The sequence below is a fragment of the Theropithecus gelada genome, chromosome 19 (genome assembly GCF_003255815.1).
Source record: "Theropithecus gelada isolate Dixy chromosome 19, Tgel_1.0, whole genome shotgun sequence".
Lineage (NCBI taxonomy): Eukaryota > Metazoa > Chordata > Mammalia > Primates > Cercopithecidae > Theropithecus > Theropithecus gelada.
This window is the reverse complement of record NC_037687.1, coordinates 41,332,139-41,359,366: the sequence shown is the minus strand read 5'-3', so window position 1 is coordinate 41,359,366 and position 27,228 is coordinate 41,332,139. Positions and strand designations below refer to the sequence as shown.

The 27,228-nt window shown below is 58.3% G+C and overlaps 2 protein-coding genes across 6 annotated transcripts in view; one reads left to right on the top strand and one right to left on the bottom strand.

The window, feature by feature from the left end:
* The window catches only part of ACTN4 (actinin alpha 4), an 87,687-nt gene extending 70,772 nt beyond the window's left edge, over positions 1–16,915 (top strand). Inside the window, exons 10-23 of one of the 5 annotated variants that reach the window (XM_025367586.1) lie at positions 2,120–2,350; positions 2,960–3,107; positions 6,924–7,074; positions 8,987–9,095; positions 9,308–9,448; positions 9,528–9,710; positions 9,803–9,937; positions 11,127–11,306; positions 12,308–12,454; positions 13,315–13,395; positions 13,685–13,750; positions 14,345–14,503; positions 14,622–14,809; positions 15,645–16,915. In XM_025367586.1, the coding sequence (XP_025223371.1) occupies positions 2,120–2,350; positions 2,960–3,107; positions 6,924–7,074; positions 8,987–9,095; positions 9,308–9,448; positions 9,528–9,710; positions 9,803–9,937; positions 11,127–11,306; positions 12,308–12,454; positions 13,315–13,395; positions 13,685–13,750; positions 14,345–14,503; positions 14,622–14,780 (1,890 nt within the window). In that variant the 3' untranslated portion in view covers positions 14,781–14,809; positions 15,645–16,915. Of the gene's footprint in view, positions 1–2,119; positions 2,351–2,959; positions 3,108–6,923; positions 7,075–8,986; positions 9,096–9,307; positions 9,449–9,527; positions 9,711–9,802; positions 9,938–11,126; positions 11,307–12,307; positions 12,455–13,314; positions 13,396–13,684; positions 13,751–14,344; positions 14,504–14,621 lie in introns of all 5 variants that reach the window. The other 4 variants (XM_025367585.1, XM_025367589.1, XM_025367590.1 and 1 more) reach the window with 4 other exon arrangements.
* Positions 15,766–26,879, bottom strand: CAPN12 (calpain 12). Its single transcript, XM_025367591.1, has 19 exons — positions 26,767–26,879; positions 25,945–26,078; positions 24,997–25,165; positions 23,508–23,582; positions 23,352–23,437; positions 23,207–23,281; positions 22,421–22,584; positions 22,102–22,334; positions 21,514–21,525; positions 21,114–21,322; positions 20,853–20,895; positions 20,722–20,781; positions 20,155–20,212; positions 19,662–19,732; positions 19,488–19,550; positions 18,738–18,816; positions 16,438–16,554; positions 16,296–16,354; positions 15,766–16,208 (listed from the first exon to the last, which is right to left on the bottom strand). The coding sequence occupies exons 2-19, from the start codon at positions 26,007–26,009 to the stop codon at positions 16,182–16,184; spliced, it is 1,665 nt and encodes a 554-aa protein (XP_025223376.1). The 5' UTR covers positions 26,010–26,078; positions 26,767–26,879; the 3' UTR covers positions 15,766–16,181.
* Positions 26,880–27,228: the final 349 nt, after the last annotated feature.

Below are 27,228 nucleotides of genomic sequence, written 5' to 3'. Positions count from 1 at the left end.
CAGCCCAGCAAGACAGGAACTCAGATTATCTTCCTTTCCAAGTGAGGAAACTGAGGCCCAGGGAGGGTCAGGCACGTGCCTGCTGTTACATGACTGGTGGGACAGAGAGCTGGGCTTCAAGCCCAGGCAGCCCTTCTCTAGAGCCCAAACTCAATGCTTCAGTTGGAAACAAGGGTGGTTAGTATATCTCTTCTGGAGGCTCTTCATTTTTGAAATCTCCATATTTAAAAAATAAAAGGCTGGGCGCAGTGGCTCACGCCTGTAATCCCAGCACTTTAGGAAGCCAAGGCAGGTGGATCACTTGAGGTCAGGAGTTCAAAACCAGCCTGGCCAACATGGTGAAACCCCGTCTCTACTGAAAATACAAAAACTAGCCGGGTGTTGTGGCACACACCTGTAGTCCCAGCTACTCGGGAGGCTGAGGCAGGAGGATTGCTTGAGCCTGGGAGGCAGAGGTTGCAGTGAGCTGAGATTGCGCCACTGCACTCCAGCCTGGTGACAGAGCAAGACTCCATCAAAATAAAAATAAAATAAAATAAAATTTCCCAAAGAGCAGTGGTTTGACTGCTCATCTAGAACCAGTGGTTCCTAGATTTTCCTATCTCATAGACCAGGAAAATTTGAAAAACTATTTGATGTCCAACCTAAGATGGCCAGCTTTTTATTTTGCCAAGTTACGGATGTTTTAAAAAGAAACATTACCATCTGTTACCACCAGCACTTCTAACACCAAGATAAGGTAAAAAGGTTATTCTTAGAACCCCAGCCGTTGCCAAGAAAGGGCAGCTGGCAGCACGCCTCACAATGTATCCACACAGGGGTATTTCTGTCCTTGAATTTCTCACTTTGCCAGAAGTTGGCATTTGGGAACCACTTCTCCAGCTTGTCCGTGCCGGTAGATAGCTGATTTTATTCTTCTAGAATTGTTTTATTATTTTTTTGAGATGGAGTTTCACTCTTGTTGCCCAGGCTGGAGTGCAATGGCACGATCTTGGCACACTGCAAACTCCACCTCCCGGGTTCAAGCAATTCTCCTGCCTCAGCCTCCCAAGTAGCTGGGATTACAGGCGCATGCCACCATGCCCAACTAATTTTTGTATTTTTTTAGTAGAGATGGGGTTTCACCATGTTGGTCAGGCTGATCTCGAACTCCTGACCTCAGGTGGTCCACTCGCCTCAGCCTCCCAAAGTGCTGGGATTACAGGTGTGAACCAGCATGCCCGGCCTAGAATTGTTTTAGAATGTCCAATTTTTTGTTACCCTTCCTCACTCCATCAAAAATCTGAGTAGCTCCTAAAAGTATATATTTGTTTCATTTTCAATTTTATTTTCTAATTTGTGTCCCAGGCCCAGTGCACGCACTGGCCTAGCCAGACTGAGCCAGGTGGGCTTGTCGGCCTTGTCCTTGAGGCACGTAGTGAGCCGGGAAGCAGTGAGGCTCTCAGCGTGGAGCTCAGTGAAGACAGCGGCAGTGGGGCATGTGACAGCATGGAAGGGGACCTTTTTGGCGGGGGCATGGGAGTGGAGGTCTCCCCTCTTAGACCTGAGGGAAAAGACTGAGAGCAAAGGCATGGGCCAGGCATGGTGGCTCACCCCTGTCATCCCACCACTTTGGGAGGCTGAAGTGGGATTGCTTGAAGTTACAAGTTCAAAACCAGCCTCGGCAGTATACTGAGACCCCCTTCTCTATAAAAACTTAAAATAAAAATCAGCCAGGCTCGGAGGTAGGCACCTGTAGTCCCAACTACTTGGGAGACTGAGATGGAACGATGGCTTGAGCCCGGGAGGTTGAAGCTGCAGTGAGCTATGATCGTGCCACTTCACTCCAGCCTGGATGACAAAGCACGAACCTGTCTTTAAAAAGAAATGCACAGGCAGGAACAGGAAGTAACAAGAGAATAGTACAGTGATGCAGGGATAGGGAGGGGGTTACACTCCCAGAGTTCTGGGTCGGGGGTTCCAGCAGGAATTGTGGAGAAGTTGGGCTGGGGAGCAGGGGCAAGCCCCTAAGGTGGGGCCCTCAAAGATCCAGATCCCATGTGCCCATAAGCTGGGGGACAGCCCGTCAGCACTCTGAGGGCCCCCAACAAAGGCCACTCTGGCTTCTGTGGGCCCACAGCTCCTGGAGTGGATCCGGCGCACCATCCCCTGGCTGGAGGACCGTGTGCCCCAAAAGACTATCCAGGAGATGCAGCAGAAGCTGGAGGACTTCCGCGACTACCGGCGCGTGCACAAGCCACCCAAGGTGCAGGAGAAGTGCCAGCTGGAGATCAACTTCAACACGCTGCAGACCAAGCTGCGCCTCAGCAACCGGCCTGCCTTCATGCCCTCTGAGGGCAAGATGGTCTCGGTGAGTGCCAGGATTCACAGGGGAGCAGTTGTGAGGGGCAGAGGCAGCCCTAGACCTGCCTGTGGGCTCACCATTTGGCCAGCATAGTCTTTCCTAAGTTGTTGATGTCCTGTGGGACATGGCGCGGCCTTTCGGATGCAGGGGTCAGGGAGGGGTGCATTTCACTTGGCACTGTGCTCCCCTTTGGCCCTCACTGGGTATATTACACCCAGGGTTTTATACCCACCCCAAATCCATGCCACGGGTTGTGTGGGTGTGGAGTGGTGTGAATTTGGAGTCCCGGTCTGCTATGATGGCAGGACCGCCATGTGCTTGAGGCCCTTCATCAACAGAGGGGCAGTGCGCCCTGGACGGTTACCACTTCCCCATCTATGATATCCATTCATTCATGCACTCACCCGTTCACACATTCATTTTGTTAATCCAGAATTGATTGTACCTGCCGAGTGCTGAGGGGCCCTGTGTAGGCATCCAGATATAACAGCAAAGTATGGCACAGACATGACCCCAGCCAAGCTCTGCCAACTTCCCATCAGCATCCCTTGGAGACATCCCCCTGGGTGCCCCTGCTTCCTTTTGATAGCCCTGCCTGCTCCCGCCCCGCCCCAGGACATCAACAACGGCTGGCAGCACTTGGAGCAGGCTGAGAAGGGCTATGAGGAGTGGTTGCTGAATGAGATCCGCAGGCTGGAGCGGCTCGACCACCTGGCAGAGAAGTTCCGGCAGAAGGCCTCCATCCACGAGGCCTGGACTGACGGTATGGCCCAGCCCTGCCCCACTCTGCCCAGCCCGGCTCCTGCGCTCCCCTCCTGTCTCTCAGGCACACGTGAGGGTGCACACACAGCCCCCTGCCGCGTTGGGTGTGTTTCTCATGTCCCCTTTCTTGCTGCTTGGGAGCATGTGTGTGTGTCAGAAATGTTGCTTTAGAGCCAGGTGCAGTGGCTCACACCTGTAATCCCAACACTTTGTCAGGCCAAGGCAGGAGGATCACTTGAGCCCAGGAGTTTGAGACCAGCCTGGGCAACATAGCAAGACCCTGCCTATAAAAAAAAAAATTTAAATAACAAAATTAGGCACGGTGGTGCACACCTGTGGTCCCAGCTACTTAGGAGGCTGAGGTGGGAGGGGATCGATTGAGCCAGGGAGGTCAAGGCTACAGTGAGCCTTGATCGTACCACTGCACTCCAGCCTGGTGACAGAGCAAGACCTTGTCTCAAAAAAAAAAAAAAAAAAAAGGAAAGAAATGCTGCTTTGGGCCGGGCACGGTGGCTCAAGCCTGTAATCCCAGCACTTTGGGAGGCCGAGACGGGTGGATCACTAGGTCAGGAGATCGAGATCATCCTGGCTAACACGGTGAAACCCCGTCTCTACTAAAAAATACAAAAAACTAGCCCGGCGAGGTGGCGGGCTCCTGTAGTCCCAGCTACTCAGGAGGCTGAGGCAGGAGAATGGCGTAAACCTGGGAGGCGGAGCTTGCAGTGAGCTGAGATCCGGCCACTGCACTCCAACCTGGGCGACAGAGCGAGACTCCGTCTCAAAAAAAAAAAAAAAAAAAAAAGAAATGCTGCTTTGGGTTCCTCCAGCCCCAGGAAGCAGGGACCATTCAGGGGCCAGGTCCTCTTTGTTGCCCAGTCTGCCCTTGCCTCAGAGATTACTTACAGGTGGGCCCCTGTCAGTCATCCAGGAACACAGCCAAGCCCCCTCCAGCGCTTCAGGGAAGTGGCCTTATACCCATCCCTTTGTCACCTCTGCCCCTTTGTCACCTCTGCATGTCTTCTCTCTCCAGGGCGAGCATGTGGGGCAGGCCTCTTCCATCCCCCGCGCCCTGTGTTCAGAGTCGGCTCCCCTCTCCCACACCTCTGTGAGTGTGGACGGCAGGCTGGGGAGCCTGTGTTCACTGGCACGTCCCTTGGGCTAGGCAAGGGCCTGCCTCCTGGGCCTGCTGCGGGACCCGGACAGCAGACAGTGTTCACCCACACCCACTGCCTTCGGCCCACCCTTCAGCATGGCCCACCTGCTCGCTCCTCCCACCTCCCATCCCTTCCCAGAGCCTCCTTCCCAGGCCTGGCTCCCCCTACAGGAGCGCAGCTGCACTTTCTGTTCTCAGCAGCCCTGCAGCTCCCTGGCCCTTGGCTCCGGATATGGGATTCCATCACGTCCCTGGCCTTCCTTTGGGTCACGCCAAGGTTGAGATTCCAGATCCCAGGGGTCTGGAAGCCTTCAGAAAGCTGCCAGTGCCTGGGAGAGCCACAAGAGCCATCCATAGGACTCCTTTCCCGTTCTGGCCACCTCCTTCCCAGTGCTGTCTCCTGGGCCCTCCGGCCGCCAGTCCGCCCAGCTGAGCCCTTCCTTGCGTTCCTCAGTGCAGTTTCTCACCCCTCCCCACTCTGGCCGCATGCGAGTATGCAGCTCCGCATGGCCCGCAGCCCTGGTCACGGCCCAGCTCGTGTCCTCCTCACAGGAGCTCAGCTCGCCATGCCCGCAACAGCTGCCAGCCCCAGAGCAGCCCGGCCCCTTTGCTGCCAGAAAAGAATGCAGATGAGAGTGGATGGTGAGGAGGAAGGAAGGGCCTGGCCAGGCCAAATGCCGCACTTCCCTCTTGCCTGGCAGAAAGGCACCAGTGTGAGGAGAGCATGTTGGCACTGATGCCATCTTGTGTGGGTTGGTGGCCTCCATCCATTCCCGGATTCACTCGTTCATTCAACAGACAGCTCAGGTGGCTCCAGCCGTCCTTATCCATGGAGGCCTGGGCATTGCCCTGTGGCTGAACCTTCTGGGGGTCTTTCTGCCCACCCTTCAGCTCTTCAGTCCCTCTACAGGGCTCCGTGAGGCCCTGCAGATGGTTTCCTGCGGCTGAGGGGCTGGGTGGAGTGGCCCCACTGGCGTTCCACCCCTGGGAGAAGGGCTCTGGGGCAGCCTTCACCTGATGTTTAGAAGCCAGTCAGTCTCCCGGCCAGGGCCCAGCTGGTTCAGTGGCCTCCACACATCCCTGCCCCACCCCTGCCTGGCTGGGCATCCACCTGGGTCTGCCCATGGCGTCCGCCAGAACCCCCAGGCAGGCTGGACTGCTAATTCCCAAGACTCAGAGCCTCTGTCCTCTCAAGCAGCAGTTATGTGAAACAGGACGGGCAGGCCCTCCACACCCCAGGGTCTGGTCATAGCGGCCTCTTCCACCCTGGGGTAGGTGGACCACCTTCGCTCCACGCCCCTCACCATCCCCCACAGCCCACAGAGGTAGGGTCGTCGTGGATGCTTCTCCAAGGGACTTGATTTCCTGGGAATACGACCAGCCCCCAGCGACCCCTTTTCCCCACTTCGGCTGTCCCTTGGCCTGGATCCCAGGTAGCCGTGGCCATGGCCCGCTGCCCACATCCTCTCGGTGCACCCTTGCTGGGACTCTGCTGAGGCAGAGGGAGATGTCACCTGCTGTTTCCCGTTCCTGCCCCTGGGAGAAAGCAATTGGAGAAGGGAATTGCAAGGCTGCCTTGTGGCTGAGCCTCCTGCCCCAGGGCTGCACAGCAGGGCCGGTGGAGCCAGAATCTCTCAGGCCGCCCACCTCTTGCCCATCAGCGCCAGGGCCGATCCCAGGGGGAGGCTAGTAGGTGCCTGACAGATGAGACCGGGAGAGGCTGAGGTGATGCTGGTACTGGCTTCATGCCTGCTGTGCTTGAACACCACCTCACTGGAATTTGAGAATAGTTCCATGCCACATAGGTGCTGGGGCTGGCCCCATTTTACAGATGAAGGCACAGGCCCAGAGAGGCCCTGCTGGCTGCACTGGGCGGGCAACTTTCAGGTGCGCTGGGATAGAGCTGAGGGGATCTCTGCTACCACTCCGGGGAAGCCCAAGTTGGTGTCCCTGAGGTAGGACCCCTGTAGGAGCTGGGGTGCAGCCACCGTCCCAGGCTGGCATTTTCCCTTCAGTTCCCTAAAGACCTTCACTTGCTTGCAGGGCTGCTTGAGTTTTGGTTCTAGGATGTGTAATTAGCCAGGATCCGGGACTAATAACAGTGTTCCTCCTTTCCTTCAAAGGGCCTGACGGTAGGCCCGCCCCACTGCACACAGGACACTTTAGGACAGCGTGGGGCACTTAGATGTGGGAGAGAACCGCCACCTGTGCGGGTGCAGGCTCAGGCTCCTAGAAGAAGCTGGTTCCAATGCTTCCCCTTCCCCAAGCCTGCTGGGACATGGGCTTTGACCCCGGGTGCTTCTCTGGATCACAGCCCTCCAGAAACAGGTGCTACCTTTTCAAGCTGTGCTACCACGGCCCAATTTGTATGGTTTCCTACTAATAGAAGATGCTAAGTTTAGGACACACAGGTTGAGATGGAATCTCTCTCTCAGGCTCACCAACCCTGAAGTGTCCATCCAGGTCCATCCAGGTTACAGTTGGGCTTAAAGATCCCTAGAGGGTGCAGAAAAAGGTTCTGGAAGTTTCCATGCCACCGTCAATGGCGTGGAAGGATGTAGGGTCCACAGTCTCTCTTTCCCTCCCTCTGCTTGGACAGCCACTCCAGACTCCTGCCCCAGAGCTGCCGTGCTGTGGTCTTAAGTGCCTCTCTGCCCCCACCAGGGAAGGAAGCCATGCTGAAGCACCGGGACTACGAGACGGCCACACTCTCGGACATCAAAGCCCTCATTCGCAAGCACGAGGCCTTCGAGAGCGACCTGGCCGCGCACCAGGACCGCGTGGAGCAGATTGCCGCCATTGCCCAGGAGCTCAAGTACGTGCAGGCTCAGGACACTCCCATCACCTGGCTACCACCACAGCCTGCCCAGACTGGTGGTGGCAGCACGCCGAGGCCCAGCCTGCCTCAAGGCCTGGAATAGGGTCCCCAGTGCCCCAACTTCACCTCCTTCCAGAAGCCAGGGAAGGGCCTCACGGGATGAGGCCTTTTGCCCATCCTGTCTCAGCCCCAGATGGGACACCTGAAGGATCTGGATTCTCTAGCAGGAGGGAGGTGTCTGGCCCCTTGTCTTGATTCTTCAGGCTTTAGGGGTCCCTGGGGGTGCCACCTCTCCTGCTGGCCACCCCAGGGAGGCCCTGGACCCCTGATGGGATGGGCCCCGGCCTCGGTTGCTCCCGGCCACAGCTCCCTGAGGGAGCCGGGCTGCACAGTGAGCCTATTGTTCTGCCCGGCCCCTTCCCTTTCTTGCTCAGAATACACTTATTGTAAGAGCTTCCAGGCAGCCGGGCTCCTTCTCCTCCCCACCCAGTCAGATAAACTTGTGTACACAATTAGTACGCTGAGGCTCGCGCTGGTGAATGGGGCCTTATTCCACCAGCGCGGCGGCCGGCAGCAGGGCGGGCCCAGGCAGCGGAGGCCCAGGCCATTACTTCATGGAAAATCCACAGGCCCTCAAGGGGCAGCAGGGCTCCCAAAATAGCTGTCTGCTCAAAAATAGGATCCTTGGCTATAACTGCTCTTTCCACTGACACCCCCACCCCACCACAGTCACCCCCAAATGTCTGCTTATTCCTATGAGTCCAAGGCCTGGCCCTGATGCCCAGTGGAGCCCCATGCCGGGCAGAGCTGGTTTCCTCCCTGAATCACTACCCCCCACTGCCCGGGTGCTTTGAGGATTCCCCATTGGCTCAGCCAGAGGCAGGAGTCCCATGGGGCTGTCACAGCACTGGAAACCACAGCTGCTTCTTTGGCACAGTTGGGGCACCTCAGGGGTCCTGCCACCACCACATCCAGGCCAAGGAGAGCAAGGCCACAGATGCAGCACCCTCAGGGGTGTGGGGGTGGGACACAGGCAGCTTCCTCAGTGATGGGGGAGCCCATTGAACCTCGTAGGAAACAGACTTGAAATAAACCCTAGGCCTGCCCCCTTCTCAGGCCCTGGGCAGTGCCATGTGAAACCCATTACTCTGCTCAGGAATAGGCGGTCCCTGAAGCAGCTTTCTGGACGGTAGCCCTGGAGGAACAGAAGGGAGGGCTGTCTGGGTCCTGTCTGTTCTGCTGCGGGGGAAGTACAGAGGCCTGTGGACCGTCCAGGATGAGCCGGATGGGCAGCCCTGCTGAGCGCTGATTAATGGTGACAGCAAAAACTCACTGAGCTCTCAGGGCTTTATGTGTACCAGCTCATTTAATCCCCACAGCAACTGTGTCACTGAGGGAACCAAGGCACGGAGAGGCCAACAGGTCTGCCCAGGATCACACAGCAATGGAGTGGTTGAGATGGGAATGGCACCCAGGCCCCCAGCCCTACTGTGGAGCATGGCCTCAGCCCCTGTCCGCTGTCTGCGGCTGGCTTACCTGGTCCCCATGTCCTGTTCCTCCCCAGAGTCGTTCCCTGCCCCTACCCCTCCTCAGGCCCCAAGGCCTGGTTGAAGGGCCACATTCTTAGCTGATAGTGGCAGAATGAGTCAGGGATGGGTGAGCAGGAGGAAGCCCCTTCCCTGCTCAGGCCTGGTAATTACCTGTTAACCAGCCCTGTTATCACCCCTTCCCTTCTACCCTGGGGGTACCCCGGGCCAGAACCAAGCGGTGATTGATTAGTGATTGGTTGCTGATATCCTGGAATGTTGACTGCCCTGACACTCCGGCCTGGGAATCCTGGGGGTAGATGGGTCCAAGCCACCCACCAGTTGTTCCTGCCGGGCCTCATTGCTCTCTGCCTGGCCCGCAGCGAGCTGGATTACTACGACTCCCACAATGTCAACACCCGGTGCCAGAAGATCTGCGACCAGTGGGACGCCCTCGGCTCTCTGACCCACAGTCGCAGGGAAGCCCTGGAGGTGAGGAGGGGGTGACATCACCCATGGAGCTCTGTGCCCCTGCTGCCCTGGGGCTGGTGGTATAGTAGTGTCCAGACCCGTGAGCTCCCCGCAACTCCCACAGAGAGGATGTTCTCTGACTCCTCAGGGCCCTCCAGGCCCCTCCCCGCCCTCCTGCTCACATATTGACTTGCCTTCCCTCTGTTCCTGCCCCCTTCCTTCCCATACACCAGAAAACAGAGAAGCAGCTGGAGGCCATCGACCAGCTGCACCTGGAGTACGCCAAGCGCGCGGCCCCCTTCAACAACTGGATGGAGAGCGCCATGGAGGACCTCCAGGACATGTTCATCGTCCACACCATCGAGGAGATTGAGGTCCGCGCCCCTCAGCCCCCCATCTTCCCAAGAACCTCTGTGGGGCTGGGCCGCCCCCTCACTCCAGCTCCTCCCCCAGGGCCTGATCTCAGCCCATGACCAGTTCAAGTCCACCTTGCCGGACGCCGACAGGGAGCGCGAGGCCATCCTGGCCATCCACAAGGAGGCCCAGAGGATTGCTGAGAGCAACCACATCAAGCTGTCGGGCAGCAACCCCTACACCACTGTCACCCCGCAGATCATCAACTCCAAGTGGGAGAAGGTGGGTCGGGGCCGTTGGGAGGGGCTGGGGGCAGGACGGCGGGACTGGGGGCCACCTTCCTGACCGCTCCTGCGCCCCGTCCCCTCTGTCAGGTGCAGCAGCTGGTGCCAAAACGGGACCACGCCCTCCTGGAGGAGCAGAGCAAGCAGCAGTCCAATGAGCACCTGCGCCGCCAGTTTGCCAGCCAGGCCAACGTCGTGGGGCCCTGGATCCAGACCAAGATGGAGGTGAGGCGCGGCTGAGCCCCGCAGAGCTGAGAAGGTTCCAAGGGAGCTCCCGCAGTGAGGGGCTCCCCGGCCAGCCCAGGGCCTGCAGACTGAGGCACCTCGCAGAGCAGGTCCCAACTGTCACCACCCAGGGGCCATGATCACCCTGCGGGGTTAGGAGAGTCCACAGAGCTTGAGCCTGGAATCCTAGCACCTGGGGAAGCTGAGGCGGGCGGATTGCTTGAGCCCAGGTGTTCGAGACCAGCCTGGGCAACATAGTGAGACCCCCAACTCTACAAAAAATACAAAAATTAGCTGGGCGTGGTGGTGCGCAGCCCAAGAAGGTCACGGCTGCTGTGAGCTATGATGGTGCCGCTGCACTTCAGCCTGACAGCGAGACCCTGTCTCAAAAACAAAAGTGGCAGTGCCCTCCAGAGAGGAAGTTGGCTAAGGAGTCGACTGGAGGTGGGTTTGATTCCCGAATGCCCTGGCCTGATGATTGTGAGACTCAGGCACTATTGAACCTCTGATCCGGTCCTCCCAGCTCTAAAATGGGGATGAAAACAGTTACTTTATTCTTTCAACAAATGCTTTTTGCACCAACTAACCAGCCACATGAGTGCTGTCATTCTGATAGCAGCTCTGGCCACCACTCACTGAGCACTCACTGCGTGCTAGGCAACCAGGCTGGCAGCAGGTGACCTCATTTAAACCCAGCAAGTCTGAGAGGGGGTCTGAGTGCCAGGCAGGCCAGCCCTGAGGTTCATGCCATCCACGCAGCATGTGGACTTGTGGGTGCCGAGAAATGGAGTGCCCAAGGTCAGGAGCCGCGGCCAGGCCAGGGTTCAGATCCCAACTCTGCCTCTAACTGCACTGAGCTGTCCTCCGTGAGCCTCGGTTTCTACCTCTGCAGTCAGGGCTTGCCACAGCCCTGGCCTCACAAAGAGGTCAAGGGTAAAATGAAGTTGGGCACGGGGAGTGCTTGGCAGAGAAAGCCTCCCTGTCATAGTCATAGCTGCTTTAACACGAGAGGGCAGGACCGGAGGGGACAGTCGTGAGCAGTGGGCCTTCCTTCCCAGAGACCCACAGGCCAAAGCCCCAGGCCAGAAGGGCCCCGGGGGAGATGCAGGCCAACGGCACGAGTGGGCTTCTCCAGGTGGTCAGTGGTGGCAGGCCCACCAGCCTCACCCCACTGCCTGCACCCCCATAGGAGATCGGGCGCATCTCCATTGAGATGAACGGGACCCTGGAGGACCAGCTGAGCCACCTGAAGCAGTATGAACGCAGCATCGTGGACTACAAGCCCAACCTGGACCTGCTGGAGCAGCAGCACCAGCTCATCCAGGAGGCCCTCATCTTCGACAACAAGCACACCAACTACACCATGGAGGTGCGCGGCCGCCCCGCCTGCTGGCCCTTCCACCAGCACGGCCGACTTCCTCACTGGAAATGGCTCAGGCCAGTGAGAAGATAGCTGTCTGCTGTCTGTTGGTTTTCACTCTGTTTAAAAATTATTGAAGAGACCAGCACTTTGGGAGGCCAAGGTGGGAGGATGGCTTAAGCCCAGGAGTTCAAGACCAGCCTGGGCAACATAGCAAGACCCTGTCTCTACAAAAAATGAAACTATTAGATGGTGGTGCATGCCTATAGTCCCAGCTCCCCAGGAGGTTGAGGTGGGCAGATTGCTTGAGCCAGGGAGGCAGAGGTTGAGGTGAGCCGAGGTCGTGCCACCACACTTGTCTGGGTGACAGAGCCAGACTCTGTCTCAAAAAATGAAAAAAGATTCAAAAGACTAAATCAAAATGTTCAGACATTTTTAAAAAATTACACTTTCCCTAGCACTGCTCTCATCACCATGACAATGCCCCTCACAGGACAAGCTGGTCCAGGGGCCCATGGAGGGCACCGTTTGCCCTGTGGCCTCAGCAGTATCAGCCTTGCTCAGGGTCAGAGCCTGCCACCGGCTAACACGCCAGGAACGTTGCAAGCTGGTCGCTGTCTTATTGGTGGCTTGAGAAGCCAAAAGATTGGACACTCTTGATTCACCGCATATAGGTCCACAGATGCCTCAAACCAGAGTTGGCTTATTTTTTTCCCCTGAGAGCCAGTGGTGAGACATTGACCAGACTGTGTCCAAACAGTCTCCACAGGGATCCCGGCACAAGAGTCATGGGTGCTTGCCCTTCTGCTGCCCCTGTAGCTGGGAACCACACTGACTGTGGAGACATCAGCCTCGTGGCAGAGGCAGCAGGGAGGCAGCACGGCCCATGTCCTCCGGGAGGTGTACAGGAGAGCAAGGGCTTTCCCCAGGGCAGGCTGCCGAGGACATCCCACCACAGTGAGGACAGTTCACAGCGCCCAGCCCACAGTCACACCCCCGTCTTCCCGCAGCACATTCGCGTGGGCTGGGAGCAGCTGCTCACCACCATTGCCCGCACCATCAACGAGGTGGAGAACCAGATCCTCACCCGCGACGCCAAGGGCATCAGCCAGGAGCAGATGCAGGAGTTCCGGGCGTCCTTCAACCACTTCGACAAGGTGAGCAGCCTGCTGCCGCCTCGGCCTCTCCCTTCCCGCCGTTGCCGTCCCAGCCCGCCCCCTCGTCTCTGCATCTGTCCGTCCTTTCCCATCACAGTTGCTGAGCGTCGATCGCCACTCTCAGGGCCAGCAGGGCCCTGCCACTGTCAGGGTGTGGCCGTGTGGCACCGAGACCCCAGCCCGGGCCACTTCACACACACAGGCAGGGGGCCAGATGTCCCAAGTCCTGCCGTCTGGGGTGGCATCCTCACCACCCCTGGGGAAGATGAAGTCTCAGCACACCCAGGCTTTGCAACCCGGTCTGTGAACCTGGACACAGACACCCTGCATGGTGCTTTTAGAATTCAGATTTGGTCTGGCAGCCTCATCAGAGGGGCCCTGAGCGCCAGTTTGCTGCCATCCCCAGCCCACCCTGCCAGGCTGACAGACTGAGGAGTGTGCAGCCTCAGCTCTGCACCTGGTGTCCCCAGGACAGGGTGCAGTCCCTTCTGTCTCACTCCAAATCCCAAAGGCAAGGAGGGCCCCTCTACCTCCTATCCTCCTGGAGGACAGCCCCTCCAGTCCTGGGACTTGTCCTCAATTCTGTAGCATCCAGCTGCCACCCCTGCTGTGGGCAGAGAGGTATGGGAGGCCTCTGCCTGCCTTTGAGCTTCCAAGGTTGGGGGCAGGATGAAAGGGGCCCGCGCCGCCCCCCGCCCCATGCGTCCCTGGCCATCTCCTTGTCCACGTCGCCTCTAACTCTGTGTTTCCCTTCCCTACGTGTCCCTTCCCCCTGCCCTCTGCATGTGACCCCGATCCCTCATCCTGGTCTCCACGCCCGCCACCCCTCCCGCACACCTGCCTTCGGATGGCCCCGGCAGGACCATGGCGGGGCGCTGGGGCCCGAGGAGTTCAAGGCCTGCCTCATCAGCCTGGGCTACGACGTGGAGAACGACCGGCAGGTACCGCACCCTGGGCCCCAGTGGACCGTGGCATTAACTGCTCTCTCTCTCTCTCTCCTTCTCTCTTTCTCCCCTTGCCATCCCACCCCTGCCATCCTGTGTGCCATCTCACGGCTCTCTTGCCTCCCTGCCCGCATCTCCCTGGACACCTTCCTTCTTACCTGGTCTCTTGGGGCCGCTGTCTCCCTGCTCCCCGCCACTGTCCTGTCTGCCCGCTGTGCACATGGGGCGGTCCCTCTTGCCTACTCTGGGCCCGGCCTCCTCTGCTATGCCTGCGTCCTCGGAGCAGAAGCAGACAGGCAGCATGGACTCCGATGACTTCAGGGCTCTGCTTATCTCCACAGGATACAGCCTGGTATGCAGCTCTGTCTCCCCAGCCGCCCGCTCCTCCTCCTCCTCCTCCCCAACCTCTCCCCCTCACCGCCTCCAGAGCTTCCTCGTCCTCGGGGACACTCCTCCGCCCGAGCAGCGCAGCCGTGCCTGCCTCTTCCTCTGCTGCACCTGCCGGGGTGGGGTCCCTCCGATGACTTCCCAGCCCCCCTTCTTCCCTAGAAGTCTCCAGAGAGAGGGGGCAGCTCTCCCACTCTCTCTCTCCCTTTTCTTTCTCTTTCTCTCTCTCTTTCTTCCCCACCCTCCAGAGCTAACTCGTGAGTCTGGGCTGAGGACAGTAGACCCCAGTTCCCTGCTGTCGGAGACCACAGGAGGGGAGGGTGCAGAGAGGCCCTGCTCCCCAGCCTGGGGCACTGAGGGCTTGGGGCTCTGGGGCAGCCAGAGCAGTGGCAGGCTCTGCTCGGGGCCAAAGCCAGTGGAGCAGGTGGGGAACAGGGCGGACGCACATGCGGGTTGGGCCCTGCTCTCAGCTGTTTCCCTGGAGACCCCACCAGTGTGGGCCTGGCTGCCCCTACCCCACTCAATGTTGTGTGTCCCCCACCCCACCCCCTCCTTGCAGGGTGAGGCCGAGTTCAACCGCATCATGAGCCTGGTTGACCCCAACCACAGCGGCCTTGTGACCTTCCAAGCCTTCATTGACTTCATGTCTCGGGAGACCACCGACACCGACACGGCCGACCAGGTCATCGCCTCCTTCAAGGTCCTGGCAGGGGACAAGGTGAGCGAGACCCCTACGAGGCTCATGGGGGCTGACGAGAGGGGTCCCTGCAGTGGGAGGGGCTGAGGGGGCAGCATGTGGGTGGGGATGGCTCAGAGTCCCACCCTGCTGGCCCCAGAACTTCATCACAGCTGAGGAGCTGCGGAGAGAGCTGCCCCCTGACCAGGCTGAGTACTGCATTGCCCGCATGGCACCGTACCAGGGCCCCGACGCTGTGCCCGGCGCCCTCGACTACAAGTCCTTCTCCACAGCCCTGTATGGCGAGAGCGACCTGTGAGGCCCCGGAGACACCCGGACCCAACACCCGCCACGGCCTCCGGGAGGGGCCGGGGCAGCCCCACAGCCCCTTCCTCCACTCTGTATCTATGCAAAGCTCTCCGCAGTCCTCCGGGTGGGTGGGCGGGCAGGGAGGGGCTGGGGCAGGCTCTCTCCTCTCTCTCTGGGCTGGCCAGGAGGTTCCCCCGACCAGGTTGGAACTGGGGAGACTTGGGGCCAGTGCTTCTGGTCTGGTAAATATGTATGATGTGTTGTTTTTTTAACCATCGTGGAGGGGCCAGTGGATTCCCACAGCAAAACCAGTCCCTTCCATGCCCTGGGGATGCCCCACCACACCCAGGTTTCTTCCTTTTGCCCTGAGGTCCCTTCAAGGCCTCCCCCATCCAGGCCAAAGCCCCATGTGCCTTGTCCAGGAACCTCCTGGGCCCTGCGAGGGGCCAGCAGAGGGCGCCGCCGCCACCCGACGGCTGGGGACCCACCCAGCCCCTCCCTCCCTGCTCCAGACTCACTTGCCATTGCCAGGAGATGGGGGCCCCAACCAGCACCCCACTTTCACAGCAGAGCAGCTGAGTTGGCAGACCGGGCCCCCCTGAACCCCACCCCATCCCACCAGCTCCGGCCTTGCTTTGGCCTCACGTGTCTCAGATTTTCTAAGGACCAAAAAAAAAAAGAAAAAAAACCACAAAACAACAAAAACCAAAAAAAAAAAAAAAAAAAATCACAAAAAACACAAACTATAAAAAAGAATTAAAAACTTTCAGAGGATTACTATTTACTTTATTAACTTACGGATTTATTATATAAATATATATTCACCTAGCAACATATCTCTGCCGTCTCTCCTGCTCTTGTCATGAAGACACAGCCGATTCTCTTCCGGGCCCTCGCTGACGCTGCGTCGGGCGGGGGTCTCTGGGGACCCTCCAGAGGTGGAGGTGGGCTGCTGGCCTGGCTACCTGGTGGTTGATGGTTTTGCTCCCCTACCCTTTTTTTTTTTTTGAGTTTATTCTGATTGATTTTTTTTCTCGGTTTCTGGATAAACCACCCTCTGGGGACAAGATAATAAAACATGTAATATTTTTAAGAAGGATTCCTGCAGTGTCATCTTTTTTCTCTCTCGTGTCTGTCCTCCACTCCTAGGAGAGCCAGGGCAGAGCTAGCACCATCCTAAGCTGTCAACGTGGACTAGCTCGTGTCATCTACTCAAGAGGGGCTGTCACTGTCCTTGTTTCTGAGCAGCACACAGGCCAGAGTGGTCACCCAGCCGTGAGCGGTGGGGGCCAGAGATCAGCTTCAGGTGGGTGGATGCCAGAGAGAGCAGCGCCCGTGCCAGGCAGGGGCTAGGGAGGTGGTCTTGCGCAGCAACCCTGCCCCAAGCAGCAGGTGCACCCGTCCTGACATCCTAAGAGAAGGTGGCCGCCTCCATCCACTAAGCAAGAGAAGGAAGACAGTGGGCTTGAGGCAGGGAGCTCCCAGGATGGAGCCTGAGCCGCCCCGTCCTCCCCACCCGGCTCACCTGTCTGTGGGTCAGGCAGATGACCCCCTCACCCCCATCCAGGTGCTGGCTGCAGTGGCCTGTGCAGAGAGGAGCAGGGTGAGTGCCCACTAGTCACCATACCCCTTCTCCCATGCCCCACCATGCCAGGAGTGGTACTCACAGAAGATGCAGGTGAGCTGGGCCACACAGGACACGAACCGCTCGAAGTCCACACGCAGACGGCTATCCCGGTAGCGGCTGGTGAGGGCCTGGGTCAGCTGGTTGTTCAGGTGGAAGCCTAGAGGGAGGCTGCTTCTGAGCCCAGCGGCCCACAGGGAACCCACCTCAGCATTGCATCCCCACCCCACCTCCTCACGGAGGATGCGGATGCCACAGGGTGTCACACCCCAACTCTGCCCCATCCCAGCAGGGCAAGCACAGGCTGGGCCCTTCAATTATCTGGGCCTGTTTCCTCATCCACCAAACGGGGACTGAGACAGCCCCGACCCCATAGGGTGTGTGAAGACAAGAGCGCTCGGACAGCGTCTGGCGCATGACTCGACGTGTGGGTACTGTTACTCCTTAAATCCTGTGGGGCTTTCTCCTTGCCAGTGGGCACTGGAGAATATTTCTGTGCCGCAAAAAATATCGTCAATCCCCTATGGAGTCGGTTTCTTTACGGTCCACCTCAGAGGCGATTTCTAAAGCTGAGAAACCGTGTCTGCTGTGGCGTCTCACTGGAAGCTTTCCAAAACCCAAAATGGGTTCTTGACCCCTTCTGAGATGCAAGGTCGTGCCTCACGACCTTCTCCTTTGTCTCCCACATGGCCAAACCCAGTTCCAAGGACCATTTCGTGGGCTTCTGCTGCTTCCAAAGCCCATCTTCACCCCCATTCTGTATGTTCATTCTCTTCACAAATATCTACCAAGTAAGCGCCACTCCATGCTGTGCCCACTGCTGTTTAGCAGGAAGCAGGAGGTCAGATGACCTGCCCCAGGTCACTCTCCCTCTGGCCTTCATCTGCCCTCGGGCATAGGGGTGGAGGCTGCTGTGCCCAGGGCTATGAGAAAACCCAGCCAGATGGGGTGGAAGGACCCGAGAAGGGGCTGGAGCCCCTCAGCTGCCTGCAGGAGTTCCCGTTTGAGAACTTCTCAAGGTACTTTATCAGTTTCCTTCTTACTGGAATAACTCTGGGCATGTAACAGGCACTCAGTGGTGCCAGATGCGTGAGCAAAGCCTGCCACCTGCCACCTGCTGTGAGTCCTTGCTCCCTCACCTCCGTTCCTGTCTATCTCGGGCCCAGCCTCTCCCTCTCTGCCCGACGTCTCCCAATCCTTGGCTGTCTCTGACCCCATCTCTCCCTCTTTTGACTTGGGCTTTTTTTTTTTTTTTTTTTTTTTAAACAGAGTCTTGCTCTGTTGCCCAGACTAGAGTACAATGGCATGATCTCGGCTTATGGCAACCTCCGCCTCCCGGGTTCAAGCGATTCTCCTGTCTCAGCCTCCCAAGTAGCTGGGATTACAGGCACGCACCACCACAACCGGCTAATTTTGTATTTTTAGTAGAGACTGGTGTGGTGGCAGACAGGCCTGGGAGTGGGGTTGGGGATCTGGGAATTCCAAGTTCTGACCCCAGCCCACTCTCCAAATCCCCTCCACACGAGGGTGACAGTCCTGCACTGTCTCATCTGCCTTGGAGCCCATGGAAAGCCTTTCTCTCTGACTTCATTTCTTGGTTAGGATGTTGTGCTGGGCTTGTTCCAGTTCATCAGGAGGAACTCAGCCTCATAGCAGAGGCCATTGGCTGGCTTTCTTTGGGGTGCTCCGGCTTTTTGTAATGAAAACTGCGTTCTCTGATCATTAAGTACTATGCCCCGCAGTCCATGGATGGCTCTTCACCACCCTGGGTACTGGCTTTTTTTTTTTTTTTTTTTTTTGAGAGTCAGGGTCTTGCTCTGTTGCCCAGGCACAATCAGGGCTTATGGCAGCCTCAGCCTCCTGAGTAGCTGGGACCATATGTGTAAGCCACCACACCAGGCCCTGGCCATTTCAGAGAGGAAAACAGAGGCTCGAAGAGATGGAGTCAAGTGCCCAGAGCCCCTCCTGGAGTCAGTAGAGTGAGGATTCCAACCTCGTGGCACCAGAATCCAGAACATTCTACCATGCTGCCCTGGGGGCCAGAGCCTCTCAGACACCAGCTCCTAATCTTCCCCTTCCTGGAGGAGCCTCTCTCTCTCCCCCAGCACCCTACCACGCACATCCCCCTTTCATGTCCTCCCCACCCCACAAACACCCCTTGCCCTCCTTATTTGGCCTCTTTCAGGGTCGCCCAACCCCTGGCAGGGACTGGCAACAAGCTAAGGTGTGGGCTTGTGGATGGCCACAGTGCAGATGGCCACAGCTGAGCGGGGGGACTTGGAGACGATGGGATGGGAGAGAACAGGTCCTGTCCCCACGACCACCCCAGGGCCCTGTCCACACCTGCCGCATTCAGCGCCAGCCTCAGCTCGAAGGAGTTCATGGTTCCAGAGGCATCCTCATCGAACTTGTGGAATATGGCCTAGGCAGGAGGGATGAGTCAGGGCTACCCCCCAGGCCTTGAAGCAGGCTGCAAATGGGGCCCGCCAGGCAAGACAGCCTGGTGCCCATCCCAACTCCCTTTCTTTTTTTTTTTTTTGAGATGGAGTCTCGCTCCATGGCCCAGGCTGGAGTGCAGTGGCCGGATCTCAGCTCACTGCAAGCTCCGCCTCCCGGGTTTACACCATTCTCCTGCCTCAGCCTCCCGAGTAGCTGGGACTACAGGCGCCCGCCACCTCGCCCGGCTAGCTTTTTTTTTTTTTTAGTAGAGATGGGGTTTCACTGTGTTAGCCAGGATGGTCTCGATCTCCTGACCTCGTGATCCGCCTGTCTTGGCCTCCCAAAGTGTTGGGATTACAGGCTTGAGCCACCGCGCCCGGCCTCCCAACTCCCTTTCTTCTGGTGTGGACCCCCAGAAAGCAGCCTAACCACTTTGGACTTCTGTTTCCCAATCTGTAAAATGGGAATACGAGCAATGTCCCCAGAAGACAAGCTGAGACTGGGCGGGGGCAGGGATATCCCAGCCAGATCCCTCCAAGTCAGCATAGTCCAGCCCCCCTCATTCCCTGGGGCTCTGATAGCCCACAGGGTGCCTATGTCTCTGTTAGTAAAGGTTTCTGTCTTTCTGGGAAGAGGCCCAGTCTCGCACCTCACCTGCCACTCCAGGAGGTGGCCCCAGAGCTGCTGGAAGTGGTGTAAGGCCAGGCTTTGCCCATGCTGTGTTGGGGGTGGGGGCATCTGGTTAAGGTCAATCTCTCCAGAAGGGGAGGAGACTCCGGCATCCCCTTCCCCACTCCCTCCCTCACCCAGGCACTTCCCCCCATGTACCCCGAAACACTGCAGCAGCTGCTCACAGGTCCTGAGCCCGATCTCTCTGGGGGTGCGGGTGTGGACCCTGGCTACAGGAAGAGCAAAATCAAACCACAGCACTTTCCTGCATTCTGGCCGCCACTCTGAGGGCCATGTGGATGCAACTCCCTCAAGCAGGCGATGTTGTCAGTCCCATGTTATAGAAGCCGAGGCACAGGGAGCCACTGACTGCTGTGACTAGCAGAGCTGGGATTCAAATTCAGGCAGGGGTGCCCAGTCTGTGCTCAAGGCAGCCTTGCCTCTCAGCAGAAGGGGAACTTGCGAGCAGCTGTGGCCCAGGTCACCGGCCCACACAGGATCCCTTGCAGGGAGATGCTGCCAGGCTGAGCCCTGGCTTCCTGAGCCCAACTCCCAGCAGCACCGTGGGTTCACAGACATAGGGTGACACCGGCTCTGGTTGCAGGACCCCTAGCTAAGACCCCTCCTCCTGCCCCCATCCCAGCCAACTCACCAGGCTCCAGGGCAATGGTTAGTAAGGCCTGCAGCTGAGAGGCATTGAGTTCTTCCTCCTAGTCCAGGAAAGAGGGCTTGTGAGGCCATTGACTCATCCAGCTGCTCTGGGCCAGGCCCTGTGCTTGGCTGGGCTAGGGACACGCAAGGGCTGACAGAGCCTCAGAGCTAGCTCCAGGAGTGGGGGGAAGACAGGCCTGTCCCCACAGGGCCATGGCTGTGATGGGGGAAGCACTGGGCTGTGGGAGCTGGTGGGGGGCAGCAGACCGGCCTGGGGGAGGGTCAGGGAGAGCTTCCAGGGCTGGACACCTTAGATGAGGCCTGAGCCTGGCCGGAGGTGTCAGGAGGGAGAGGATGGTCCTGGGAGAGGGTGGTCAGTATGGACTGAGCCCAAGGCCCTGAGGCAGGGAGGAGCTGTGAGCATTTCAAGAAAAGGTCATGAGATTTAAGCCCGGAGGGAGGAAAAAGTAAGCAAAATGAGACACCCGAAATGCTAGGGCGGGGGAAGGGGGATCTCCAAAGGGAAGCTGCAGCGGGATGCTCCCTCAGCCCAATACCCCCTCCTCACCTCTCCAGCCAGCTCCTTAAACAGCTGCTCCAAATCCAGCTCCAGGGGCAGGTAGGGGCCCTGCGGCACGGGGAAGTTTAGTTCAGGCCAAGATCCCCGCCCCATCGTGCCCCTCCCGGAACAGCCCCCACCTGGAGAGCCTGCAGGTCTGCGCTGATCACGTCGTCGATCTCCCTGCAAATTACAGATGGGAGGTGGGGAGGGGCTGTTTGCCCCAGCTGGGGCTGTGTCTCAGCTGAGGAATCACGTGGGGTCTATCTAGGTGGGGACCGTGCCGTGGGGCCCTGGGATCATCCTCGCGGGGCGGGGGGTCCTGGGGGCGGGTCAGGTCTCGGGGGTCTCGGGGCCTGTCTAGGCAGGGATGGGGTCGGATTTGGGTGCCCGGGACTCACACGGCCGTGTGGCGGCGCTCGGAGAAGACACGCAGAGTGAAGTCGGCCTCGTCGCCGGCGTGGGCGGTGCTCGGCACCACCAGGTAGTGGCCCGGGCGCAGGCGGCAGCGGCGGCTCACGTCGCGGCGGGCGCTGAGGGGCGAGCGGTCGGCGCGCAGCAGCCGGGGCAGGAGCGCGCGGCTGCGCGGGGAGTCCCAGAGGCCCAGCAGCTGGGAACGGGGCGGCGTGACCATGGACGAGGCTCACCCCCGGCCCTTCAGCCCCGCACCCTCCAGCCCGCCCCGTCCACCCTGCCCAACCCCCGTCCACGCCTTCCCTGCCCCCGGACCCCGGCTCTGCCCCCCACCCCCAGCGCAGGTTGACCAAGCCCCAGGGCCGGTTGACCCCATCCCAGACTCACCTCCTCTGGAATCTGAAAGAAGCAAGGGCAAGGGGCGTCGGGGCAGGGGAGGGATGGCCGCCGCTCAGGGTCCCCTCCCTGCCCTTCCTCACCTCTCTGCCCTCTCCCTCCTTCTTCGTCCTATTAGACCCTTATTGAACCTTTGCCCCGCAGTCCCCGACCCAGGCCCTCGCCGACCCCTCCTCAACCCTTCCTTCCCCATCTGCGCTCTCAGCGCCTCTCTGTCTCCTTTGTCCCCTCTGGCCCTTCTAACCTCCAGTCTCTCTCTGTCCCTAACCTCGCCCCTCAGTCTGTCCCTGAGCCCCTCTCTCTCATTCCCTTAGCTCCCTCTCCCCCTCTGAGACCTGGCCCCCAGCCCTACTCGCCCCCTACTCCCCTCCCGCGCCGTCCCTTCTCGGCCCCGCTCCTCCACTCCTCCCCGATCCCCCTCAGCCCCACCCCTCTACCACTCCCCTCCTCCCCCTTGGCCCCGCCCTCCACACCTCCCCTCTTCTTCTTGGCCCCGCCCCTCCATGCCTCCCCTGCTCCTTGGCCCCGCCCCTCTATCCTCCGGGTTCCCTCGAACCTCAGCTCTACCGAGGACCTCACCTGGAACACGTGGAAGCCCACGGTGAGGTAAGTGAGGCCCTTGGCTCTCAGGCGCCGTCGGTTGCGCTGGGTGAGGGACAGAAGGACCGTGCACTTGGGCGTGCGGCCCCCCCGCGCTGGGCCCCACGCCCCTGAAGCCCCCCAACCCCCCCAGGGCCCTTCCTCATCCTCGTCCTCCTCCTCGTCGGGTTCCAGCAGCGTTAAACGGAACTGAGGATTGGTCCAGAAGGTTTCTAGGGGAGGAGGAAGAAAGGGGGTTTCCCAGCCGGCCACAGCGCCCCCCACCCCGGCAAGCCTCTCAGGGCCCCTCAGGCCTCACCAGCACTCGGCTGGCTCCCGCCGGAGTTGAAGCCGCGCACCCAGCGGCCTTGGAAGGTGTGGACGTGCCAGCCGCCCCACTCCGGGCTGGGGCCCAGCACCTCCGGGCTCAGCGAGCAGATCTGCACCGTGTCGAAGTGAAGGAGGAAGTCCCGCAGCTCCATCCTGCACGGTGGCCCAGTCAGACCTTGCCCGGCCCCACCTCGAGGGGGTCCCAAGATCCCGGAAATGACTCCCAGATCCCAAAGCCTCCCACATTTCTTAAATATTGCCAAATACCCTTCAGGTTCCAGAAATGACCCCCAAATAGCTGGGCCTCTAGCTCCCCCAAATTCCTCCAAGTCCTCAGACACCCCACAAATCGCCATGATTCACAAGCTGCCCCCAAATATGTTAAATTGCCACCAAGCCCCAAAGAGCAAGACCCTTAGACTCTGAATTACCAACAAGTATCCTTCAGCCCCTCAGCATTGCCAAATCTCAAGAAATGCCCCAAATATCACTAAGCCTTCTTCCATTGCCCTAAGTACTATACCCTCCACAGATAACTATGCCTTCAAATTCCCCTAACATTACTACTTTTTTTAGCCCACTCCAATCAGTGGCACTCTAATATTACTACCAATTCTTCCTTGACTTCCCAAAATGGAACCTGGCCCCAAAATTACCACCGATGTACACAGTTTCTCCTTATCAGGACCCATCCTTCCATCGGGGCTCGCCCCTCCCTGAGCCCCCTGGCACGGAGACCCTCCCAGAGGCACAGCTGGGACCCTGATGAACTGACCAGAACTCGCCATCCTCCTTTTTCACCAGCAGGGCATCGCGGCACTCGGTGGGGAGTGCGTCCCAGCGTGGGCAGCTGGAGAGACTGCAGTGTGAGGGGCGGGCAGGTGGGGTCCAGCCCCACACCCACCCCAGACCCATCCCACCTGTCGCTCCAGGCCCCGGTCCACTCCACGCGGCCCCATGGGTTCCGCAGCCGCAGCAGCCGCACCTTGGTGAAGCCCAGGAACACCTGGGGCAGCATCGTCAGTGGGGATGATGCCTGGACATGGCCTGCCACCCCACCCATGGGGGACACTCACCTTGTGTGTGCCCGTGACGGAATACGCGTGTCCCTTCACCAGGCCTTCTTCTGTGCGGTACTCGCCCCGATCACTCTGGGCAGGGGATGGGATGGTGAGGCTGAGGTGGGGGACAGGAGGGCAGCTGCTCCTCCCTGCCCCCAACCTCCTGCCACCAAGGCAGGAGCCAACCAGAGCACTGAACTGAATGGCACACAGCTCAGAGACCATGTCAGGGTTAGTGACTGAAGGCAACAGAGAAAAGGAGAGGAAGGGAGATGGAAATGAGACAAAAGGAGAGGTACAGGCTCATGCCTGTAATCCCAGCACTTAGAGAGGTTGAGGTGGAAGGAATGCTTGAGGCCAGGAGTCCAAGACCAACCTGGACAACATAGCAAGACCCCAAGTCTACAAAAAGTTTAAAAATTCGATAGGCATGGTGGTGCTCACCAATGGTCCCAGCTATTCCAGAAGCTGAGGCAGGAGGATCCCTTGAGCCCACAGGTCAAGGCTATAGTGAGCTATGATGACACTACTGCACTCCAACGTGGGTGACAGAGTGAGATGAGACCCTGTCTCCAAAAACAAAAACAAACAAAACAGATGGAAAGAGGGCCTGGAGTGGTGGCTCACACCTGTAATCCCAGCACTTTGGGAGGCCGAGGCGGGTGGATCACGAGGTCAGGAGATTGAGACCATTCCGGCTAACACGATGAAACCCCATCTCTACTAAAACTACAAAAAATTAGCTGGGCATGGTGGCACGTGCCTGTAGTCCCAGCTACTTGGGAGGCTGAAGCAGGAAAATTGCTGAACTCAGGAGGCGGAGGTTGCAGTGAGCCAAGATTGTGCCACTGCACTCCAGCCTGGGTGACACAGAAAAATTCCATCTCAAAACAAAAAAAAATAGATGGAAAGAGGAGACAGACAGAGACATAGAGATAAAGAAAGATACAGAAGAGAGAGACAGACACAAAAGAAAAAGAGAAGCAGTAACTCAGTAGAGGATTTAAGTAAATTAATGAGTGAAGGAGTTAGACTAACTCAATGAATGAATGAGTGTGTCATGAGGTCACAGATGAACACATGATCCAAGCTAAGCCCACGAGAATCAATCCTGGGACTTTTACTGAAATTCTCAGAAAGAGGCACTCTTTTTTTTTTTTTTTTTTTTTAAATAACCCCTGGGGTGGTAGGAGATACCTGCAGCTATGGGGGACCCTTTTGTGCCCATGAGGGGAGAGCCTGGCTGAGAGTGACACTAACGCAGAACAGGAAATAAACAAACATAGTTGCAACACCCTCAGCATCTGGATCCAGCTGTGCCTGAAGCCCCTGATTCATGAGAGCAAATGAATTTATTTTTGACTAGTTAGATTTATGAGCGAGCCTAAGCCAGTAACAGAAGCAGAGAAGAGAAGAACCGAGGAAGCACTCCGCCCACCCCACCACACCCCTGACTGTGCTCTGGTCCTGGTGGGGCTTCCGCATGGGAGTCCAGGTCTCTTACCAGGGCAGTGGCGCCCACGAGGGACTCCTTGGCCAGGGCATGGCGCAGGGCAGAGAAGAGCCCCATGCTGTTTTGTCTCAGATAGAGCACCTCACCCACGCCGCCTGTGAAGTCCACAAAAGCCTCATTCATGTGGCCGCCCCGCATCACCTCGTAAGAGCCGTGGAGCCTGTGGGAGCAGATCTGGGGTGAGGGTTGAGGCAAGTACGAGCATCTCAGGCACCCCTGCCCTAGGATCTGCAGGGGCCTCTATCTCAGGGTATAGAATCCCCAGGGGAAATTCCTGAAGTTTTGAGACTTTTTTTCAGGGTCTCACCCTGTGGCCCAGGCCGGAGTGCAGTGGCGTGATCTCATCTCACTGTAGCCTCAGACTCCTGGGTTCAAGCGATCCTCCTCCCACCTCAGCCTCCTGAGGAGGTGGGCCCTCAGGTGCACACCGCCACACCCAGCTAAAACAATTTCAAACTCTTGGCCGGGCATGGTGGCTCACGCCTATAATCCCAGCACTTTGGGAAGCCAAGACAAGTGGATCGCCTGAAGTCAGGAGTTCGAGACCAGCCTGGCCAACACGGTGAAACCCCGTCTCTACTAAAAATACAAAAATTAGCCAGGTGTGATGGTGGGCACCTGTAATCCCAGCTACTCGGGAGGCTGAGGCAGATGATTTGCTTGAACCCGGGAGGTGAAGGTTCCAGTGAGCCAAGATGGCACCACAGCACTCCAGCCTGGGTGACAGAGTGAGTGAGACTCCGTCTCAAAAAAAAGAAAAAGATGTGAAGTTGCTCAGGTGATGTTATGATTTGAGGGTTCTGGGGGTTGTCACTTGGTTTGGGATTCTTGGTGGGGTGTCTGGAGGATTGCAGAGCTTGGGGGCTCTGGGTGCCCCCTGTGGCTTGGTGCCTGCTGTGCGGACTTGGGGCTGCAGCTGGTTGGAATTGGGGTCCTCACTTGGCATAGGCCTTCTCCAGGAGTGGGGCCCAGAACTCGTTCCGCTGTTCCGAGCGCACGAACATCAGCTTCCCCTCGCGCACAGGCAGCCTGTCATCCACCACGACGTCCACCCAGCGGCCAAACTGCCAGAGCTGGCGGGAGAAGATGCAGGGCCGGACTCGGCTTCCAACCTCCAACCCTGTCTGGACCCTGCCTCTGGGTCCTGACTCTGCTGTGCCAGTCCCAGAGTCAGGAATTACAGCCCCAAGTCAATGTTAACTATGAAATCCATATCACCGGCTGGGTGTGGTGGCTCACACCTGTAATCCCAGCACTTTGGGAGGCCGAGACAGGCGGATCACGAGGTCAAAAGATCGAGACCATCCTGGCTAACACAGTGAAACCCCGTCTCTAATAAAAATACAAAAAATTAGCCGGGCATGGTGGTGGGCGCCTGTAGTCCCAGCACTCAGGAGGCTGAGGCAGAAGAATGGCATAAACCCGGGAGGCGGAGCTTGCAGTGAGCCAAGATTGTGCCACTGTACTCCAGTCTGGGCCACAGAGCGAGACTCCGTCTCAAAAAAAAAAAAATTATCTGGGCATGGTGGTGGGTGCCTGTAATCCCAGCTACTCAGGAGGCTGAGGCAGAGAATTGCTTGAACCCAGGGGTGGGGGCGAAGGTTGCAGTGAGCCGAGATCGCGCCACTGCGCTCCAACCTGGGTGACAGAGCGAGACTCCATCTCAGAAAAAAAAGAAAGAAAGAAAGAAAGAAAAAGAAATCCATATCACCAAGTCACCACGGGGAAAACTGAGGCATGGGCAGAGGAACTGAGCTGTACCTGGAAGTGGAAGACACCTGCGTAGCCATGCTGGAAATCCTGTCCAGGAGGGACCACCCGGCGCAGGAGCCGGGGATACAGAGTAAGGGAGGCGGCGGCCGCAAGGAACCAGCAGTTACCTGGGAGGAGAGGCCAGGATTAGGTGAGGAGGGAAGGAGGGAGGCCGGGCGCGGTGGCTCACGCCTGTAATCCTAGCACTTTGGGAGGCTGAGGCAGGAAGATCACTTGAGCCTAGGAGTTCAAGACCAGCCTGGCCAACATGGCAAGACTCCAGCATAAGAAAATTTAAAAATTAGCTGGGCATGATGGCATGCACCTGTGGTCCCAGCTACTTGGGAGGCTGAGGCAGGAAGACTGCTTGAGTCCAGGAGGTCAAGGCTGCAGTGAGCTATGATGGTGCCACTGTATTCCAGAATAGATGACCGAGTGAGACCCCATGAAGGGGAGGGGAGGGGAGGGGAG

Coding starts and splice junctions, on each gene's coding strand:
- CAPN12 (XM_025367591.1), bottom strand. CDS start 26,009: ATGTTCGTGCGCTCGGAACAGCGGAACGAGTTCTGGGCCCCACTCCTG. Junction 16,555..18,737: donor GCTGGCGCTGAATGCGGCAG/GTGTGGACAGGG, acceptor GCCTCCCTCTAG/GCTTCCACCTGAACAACCAG. Junction 16,209..16,295: donor TCTGCCTGACCCACAGACAG/GTGAGCCGGGTG, acceptor TCTCTTGCTTAG/TGGATGGAGGCGGCCACCTT.